Consider the following 7869-nt stretch of genomic DNA (forward strand, 5'->3'; position numbering starts at 1 on the left):
CCCCGGACGATGCCATCCATAAAATCAAATCAACATGGCCTGATGAGCGCAATGGAAAGTGAGACTGGGTGATTCCCGTAGCCATTGGATATAATTGTCCACTGTTAAAAATCATTATATAGCTAATCAATAAGTACTAGTACGAATACTACCATATAGTGCGACTTTTGAAGTTGGTGCGTTACGCCGAGGGGTGGTTATACCGGCTATACAGATACATGTACAGATACAGACTAGGTGGTTAGGTTAGGTCTGAGGGGTAGGGTGTAACATTATGTGTTCAGTGCGGGGCAATTCTTTATACCAAAGACCTTAGGCGCTAGGTTCATTATGCTACTATATACCTTGATGTTCGTACCCGGTATGGCTATGTGCAGTATTTATACAGTGATGTTGTAATTTTATGCAAAGCGGATAATTTAGTGCAGTTGTTTGCGTTCCGACCTTTGAGTGTGAGGGTATCCATAATGTATATATGAGTCATGCCTTCGTGATCTGATGGGGAGGGTGATGTCATTTAACATACATGTCAACCTTGCATTCCGAAGCTATGGCCTCAAAGTAAACTAGCTGTTATAGCACTACCATTAAGGAAACGTACATTGGATGTACATTGGATAAACGTAGACCACATATGAAAACATATTGAATTCGGTAAATTCGCCAATCTTTCAACATATGAACATCACTATTGGTTATTGATCTCTGCACCTACTGTTTATTTTAGTGGCTTTTTGCATGGATCAATTAAACACTAGAATGATTATGATTCTATATAATGCTTTTTTTAGTATGATATCAGATAGAGTTGATTACAACACTGAATATCTGGTGTCAGACATACATGTATTTTGTTTGTGCATGCTGGTCGATGTCTTACCTAGCTGTGGTAATCATATTGCAGTGAAACGTTGGTAGAAAATGAAACAATATTTTTACCTTGGGGCTGATCAGTAGATGTTAATTTCATCTCCATCAAAGCCGATATGCCCACATAATATGGCCATATAAGGAGATGTAGAAAAGGCAGTGAGCCGAGCCACCAGGCGTCAATGATATCGAATTTGTCTATCTGCAAGCGATACTGCACTGATGACGCCCTGATGCAAAAACACATTTCCTCAATTCCTGACGTAGTTATAGCCTCGAGCAGCAGACCTTTCTAAGGGGTACCGGTTATAGATAGTAGAATTCGAAATAGAATGAACAATTAGCCAGGATAGCGAGTAAGGGCGTCATTTCCTCTGCCTGGCAAATAAAACCCTCCGGTGGCCAAACTACACAGTTATTCTCCCTATAGTCAGCGCAGTTAGTCTGGTAGTGGTAGAGACTAACATATTTACGTGGTAGCAATGATCGTTGATATATTTTACCTACTCTGACGTGGTGTTAAGAGTATGTGATGCATGGGGAGGGGAATTTCTGCCCCCGATGAAGTAAATGATTCATGCATCATAGATTTACTTCAAAATATCTAAATGCCAAAGCCACAGGAAGATTATAAATGGATATTTCGGGCACAACTACGCCAAAATGGAAGAAATTGTATGAGAATACATTACGTTGATATTGTGCATTGTTAGTGAATGTCTGTACCGACGTTTCTGATGATCTGAGTGACATCCTCTCCCAGTACCCAGTAGGATGTAGCATGGATATAGCTCCCTTTTTATTGACCGATGACATCGACCTTTATCATTCAATCCATCAGAGTCGACAAATTTTCTGATAGTCAGCTTAGCCACAAACTAGTGCTATCAATCAGCTCTGACACGATGCGTGATTAGCTGTTTCCTCCACGGCGCAGGCACATGCATGGGACAGACTAGGACAGACATGCGAAACGAAAGGGGGGAGGGGGAGTAAATAGAGTTTGCTTATTGGCAGAAGTCTCCCCGCAAATTTACCTCCCAAAGGAGCCATACAGACACAGAGAGAGAGAGTTACATGGTGTTTGTGTCACCCAGAGTTCAATGTATCCATGGTGTGTGACTCCCAGCTGGACTTCAATCAGACGATGTCTCTATCAACAGTAATAAACTTTATCTTATCTCAAACATTTCCCTGATATGATAAACCGTGAGTAACGCGCGCATTTTTGTCGCTTACTAAACATGCTTTCTTTTCGGTAACTATAGAAATCAGCAGAAATCATGCATAATATAGGCATGGGCGGGAGAATAGGTAGGATACCAGTATCATAGTTTGTAACTTTCTACAATATAACACGTATTTGGTGGACAGTTACAGTGCGGTGTATCAAAGCCAAGGTGACGTTACAAAGATAGTACAATTATGTATCTTTAACACCTCTCTTCACACTATTTTGATTTATATACAGGGTACATTCTACATCCGGACCCGTCGACACTGCTGTCCCGTACAAACGTCGCGACAAGTTACTATACACATAGCTGACATAGCTGAGATTGTCCTTGTTTCGTCGGGGAGGATCCAGGATTATCCTTGGGGGCTGGATGACGTGAACACCGGGAGAAGGTCATCTAAGACATTTCCCGTTCGCGCCTGATGGATGCCGGTGTTGAGAGCCCGGGTATTTGCGACGAGTGAGGCGCGTGATAAGATAAATTGCCAGTCTGAGGTGTAGAGGCGATGGGAACTTCATCCCAACCCTATAAGGTAGAGGGAAACTTCTATCGGCGACGATAGGAATGGACCTCAGAGGTAAACACCTTGAAGGCGGCATGCAAAGTCAGCTGGCACGTCCAAGGCAGTTTAAACTGAACAGAAACACGTGTTGCCGGAATGCCGTGTGTACCTTGTCCCGTCTATGGCATTCGCGGTAAAACCCAAAAGGCGGACATTCCTCCAGCCAGGTCTCGACCAATGAGAACACGGCAGACCAGGCACTCCGGCGGGCTCAATCTCACGTCTCACCATAAGAGGAATTTCTCAAAAGTACTTTCCTAATATGGGCGCTAGTTCTTGGAACAGATGACGAGGGTGAGGGGGAAGGTGTATATATTGAAGAGCCCCTCTAGTCGTCGATCAGATTGCAGATCAAGATTCCCCAAGTCTTTCCCTAGTCAAGGTGAGCTATTTCACTGTTCTGTACGTCTACCAGTTCTTAAGCACTGGTATTTTCTTATTTCTTCACTGTGTGGATTGTAAATGTATTCAAAGAAAGTGCTGCAATTAGCCAAGACACGATTCTGTATGTACTAGTGCTAAAGTTTTGCACATTTTGGTCTCAAACGAGTGTGACCGTTAACAGTTGCATCTGTGCATACGGTACGTGGCGAAGTGAAGTAAGAAAGCGGAACTTATCGTTTCCAACATAGCAACTGTCTTTGACTATACTCATGACTGCACGACAAGACTCGTTTTTGCCTTTTGGACGGGTGTACGGTAGATTTGGCACATTCAATGCAAAATTAACGTTGGTGTAATACGCTATGTGGGTGCTTTGTACGTTGGTGTATGTTTGACATTTCGCATACGCATACCAGGGGCTTGTTCACAACTGTAACAGTGCATAGTACAGACGGAAACAATGACTTTAGTATCGGAAGTACAAAAATCCTTTTGGAGAGTCACAATGTGAATGTCACAAGACACTACCGGCTTTATAATTATCGCCATACCATGAAATAATACTTTTGGTCAACAGATGGTTCAAGTCCAAATGTCGGACTTTGCGAAAACCGCTGGAATTCAATCTGTTGGCATTGGGCGCCAAATAAGGCGAAGTTGAACGAGTGAGAGGAGAGGAATGTAAACTGTGAAGTTTGTGGAAAGGGCGTTTAAAGGGAAGTGACAAATTAAAGCTAGCTCGGAACGGTTCCAATGTAGGCTTTGACGTATAAATTGCTTCTGCTCTCAGTCCTTTTAGCTCAGCGTTTGTTTAGTCTTCTAACCAAGCACCGTTATAGCATCTGACAACGCACGGTCATCTTTATTCACATCAACACTTGTTAGCGTTTGTGTGTCATAATGACAACACTTCTGAAACTGTTACCAAAAAGTGCGATGTAAGTTTAACACGTCTATACGAGTCCTAACTATCCTGTATTCTCTCTTCAGACCGGAGTTACTCCACTAAACAATATTCATCATGTGTGAGGAAGAGGTCGCTGCTCTGGTCGTGGACAACGGATCCGGCATGTGCAAGGCCGGGTTCGCGGGGGACGACGCACCCAGGGCCGTCTTCCCGTCTATCGTCGGCAGGCCTAGACACCAGGTGAGAAACCCTAGCCTCATTCGACATCTAACGTAACGCATCTCAGAGCAGTTTGATTTATATCTAGACATTCTATAGCGAGGACTGATATGTTGTTGATAGCGTTCATTTGATCTTTTATTTTATTTTATCTGTTTCAAAATATTGGTAATTTTTTTTCATTTTCAAGCATCTCTTTTGCTCCAGTGCTATTTGTACTGGTGCCATAGGTAGAAGCTCTCAAAATGTTTCTTAAAACTTAGCCAACTTCAAGCTAGTATCGTGATTTTGAGCACTCCTTTATTTTCATCTTTAAGAAACTGCCGTTTGTCTGTATAGTCCAAGAAAACACCGGTTAAAGGTGAATTAAAGGGAAGGAATAATCACGCCCTATCAAACCCTAAAATGGAGTATCCCTGAGTGAAAGCAGAAGTCTCAAGTACCACGGTGACACGGCCGAGGGAGGACGCAGACGACTGTGGAATGTCTGGAATGTCTCATAGAGGTCAAGTCGGGGGGATTTTCTGGTCTATCCGGGACATTGCGGAAGAAGCTACATTAAAAGGGTAAATTTGGTGCCTTTAAAATATGCCATCGTGTTCTTAAAACAAAGTCAAAATTTCGAGTCAACTTGTATACCTTGTATACTACTAACGTTACAGATCTAAGCTACTGTTTGATACATTTACTTCTCAAGACTTTGCCTTTTCACGGAAAACGACACCTGGAGTATTTTCTAGCACTGAATGCTCTAGATCTGTCAAACCTATGATGTTAAAATCCTTGGTCAAATATACGCCAGAGTATAAAATCAATTATGCAGCCCTGTTGACAAACTTTAGCGTATGCCAATCTTACTGCAATTTCAACTACAGATTGATGTGAAATACGTTGCCTATTTTGACTCCTATGTCATCAAATTCGCATAGAATACATTTTCAAGCTGCAGGTGCACGAATCCCATAAAACTGTGTCACTAGACACATCGTTGTTTGTTTTTCTGTCAAAGCTATTTATTTGTGTGTTGCTCTGAGTGATAGTGTAGTCGTTTGTACCTGTCTTGCTGCCTGACCCACAGATATATATCATCCTGACTGCTGTGCACATGTTTTCTGAGTACACGTCATCTCTCTCTGTGTTCTCTATATGTGACAGTTCTTCTTTGTGGTTGTCCGGCTGTCTTCTCTTCTGTTGGAGGACGTAAGGTCAGTATCTTTATAGTATCTCTACATTTTCCTTGTGACCGTAAGCTTCTCTTTGCCCGTACTGTCTACGCCCTGTTACACACAGCCTAACACAAACAAACTAACAGACAGACAAACGCGCATCCTCCTCCATCCCACAAACCAAGGCGGGAGGTTAAACCTCCTTGTACAAACGTACACAAGCGTCAAATCTGTTCAAAACGTAGATTATCGTTTGGTGTTTCAAAGTAAGAAATGGCTACATTCCTTTTCTTCTGTCTTCCTATCTTCAAGTATTTGACACCTCCTTCCGTCTTTCGGCCGATCTAAGTGTCTTTCCGTTTCGCAGGGTGTGATGGTAGGTATGGGACAGAAGGACAGTTACGTCGGTGACGAAGCCCAGAGCAAGCGAGGCATCCTTACCCTGAAGTACCCGATCGAGCACGGCATTATAACCAACTGGGACGACATGGAGAAGATCTGGCACCACACCTTCTACAACGAGCTGCGTGTCGCCCCGGAGGAACATCCTGTTCTACTGTCTGAAGCTCCACTCAACCCCAAGGCTAACAGGGAAAAGATGACACAGGTGCGTGCTGAATTCCGTGACGTAGAGTGTTAGAATTTTTACCCCTCTAGTTCTATTGATCAACTTACCTGTCGGCTAATCAGTTCATGTGTTCTTTGACTGATTGGTTGATAGCTATAGACTTATATGCGATTTTGATTGATCAGTCCAAGGAGGTTAAAGATCAGTCGTATGTCTTCCTAAACTGTTTCTCCTCCTTCCAGATCATGTTCGAGACGTTCAATACCCCCGCCATGTACGTGGCCATCCAGGCCGTGCTGTCCCTGTACGCCTCCGGCCGCACCACAGGGATCGTTCTCGATACCGGGGACGGCGTGACCCACACCGTGCCGATCTACGAGGGGTACGCCCTGCCGCACGCCATCATGAGGCTGGATCTCGCCGGGCGGGACCTGACAGACTACCTCATGAAGATCCTGACAGAGCGGGGCTACTCTTTCGTCACGACCGGTGTGTATTGGTGCTGTTACTATCGTACCTTACTCTCACTCCCACTAGCAATCTTCACTGAGTACCGACACTTCGTCGAACATCTTCAACTAACCAAAACAGGACAACTACGTCGTCACGACGTCAACGTACCTGACGTATACTACAAACTCCTTTCACGTTTTGATCCTAGCTGAGAGAGAAATCGTCCGTGACATCAAGGAGAAGCTGTGCTACGTCGCCCTGGACTTCGAGCAGGAGATGGCCACGGCCGCCACCACTTCCAGTCTGGAGAAGAGCTACGAGCTGCCCGACGGACAGGTCATCACCATCGGCAACGAGAGGTTCCGGGACCCTGAGACGCTTTTCCAGCCTTCTTTCATCGGTTTGTGCCTTTCTTGTCTTCTTTATTGACCATGACGTTGACGTCACCTAATTCAAACGCAATGTGAAGCCTACACCAAACGTATACATTATTTACCGTGTGCACTGTACTTTGCTGCTACCCCATCTCAAAGTCTGTAGTCAGACGTATGGAATTATGTATGGTTACGCTATTTCGAGGAAGAAAATTCAATTTAGGTAAGAATGTGGGGAAGTTAATCGGTTTTGTGTGACAATAGTCTTGTTACTTATGGCAAATGTGAGCCGAGAATAGGCTTGGTTGTTCCAACGATCGATGAATTTGCTCTCTCAAAATTAGATTAAGCTTTCTGAAACACGCTCTTATTGGTTTAAGGCATGGAGTCAGCAGGCATCCACGAGACCACCTACAACAGCATCATGAAGTGCGACATCGACATCCGTAAGGACCTGTACGCCAACACCGTGCTGTCCGGCGGCACCAGCATGTTCCCCGGCATCGCCGACCGTATGCAGAAGGAGATCACCGCCCTGGCACCCAGCACCATGAAGATCAAGATCATCGCTCCTCCCGAGAGGAAGTACTCCGTGTGGATCGGTGGCTCCATCCTGGCCTCCCTGTCCACCTTCCAACAGATGTGGATCAGCAAGCAAGAGTACGACGAGTCCGGACCGAGTATCGTCCACCGTAAATGCTTCTAGATCTTCAGACAAATTCAAAAAAGATAACGTGAAATATCATATGTTTAGCACAACCTGACTGCGTACATGCACGCCTAATTATGTAGGAGATCACCTATAACACTTGTATGGGTTCAAACAGTTCTTGTTTGGTGGAGACACTCGAAACAGATGAAATACTGCTTTCGTGTCAGAGATTTTTAACAAAGAGGGCACCTTATCGCATATCTAAATCTCAGTGTTCGCGACGCAATGCCTAGTAGCTATAGGCTATATGAGGAAAGGCGTCAGCGTGACGAGAATTTGAGGCCAGGACGTAAAAATAGATGAGCTATTATTTTTACCATTATAACATTGATTTGTTGCAGCTGCTCATTCGCGTATTTATGTTGCAAATGATTAATTCCATACTGTATAGGACAATAAAATGTCATGAAAATGCA

General features: G+C 44.1%; 1 protein-coding gene across 1 annotated transcript; it reads left to right on the forward strand.

The window, feature by feature from the left end:
- Positions 1–2918: 2918 nt before the first annotated feature.
- On the forward strand, positions 2919–7869 carry LOC136439741 (actin-1). Its single transcript, XM_066435301.1, has 6 exons — positions 2919–3052; positions 4045–4201; positions 5714–5953; positions 6157–6403; positions 6576–6767; positions 7122–7869. The coding sequence occupies exons 2-6, from the start codon at positions 4076–4078 to the stop codon at positions 7445–7447; spliced, it is 1131 nt and encodes a 376-aa protein (XP_066291398.1). The 5' UTR covers positions 2919–3052; positions 4045–4075; the 3' UTR covers positions 7448–7869.

Source organism: Branchiostoma lanceolatum, chromosome 8 (genome assembly GCF_035083965.1).
Source record: "Branchiostoma lanceolatum isolate klBraLanc5 chromosome 8, klBraLanc5.hap2, whole genome shotgun sequence".
Taxonomy (NCBI): domain Eukaryota; kingdom Metazoa; phylum Chordata; class Leptocardii; order Amphioxiformes; family Branchiostomatidae; genus Branchiostoma; species Branchiostoma lanceolatum.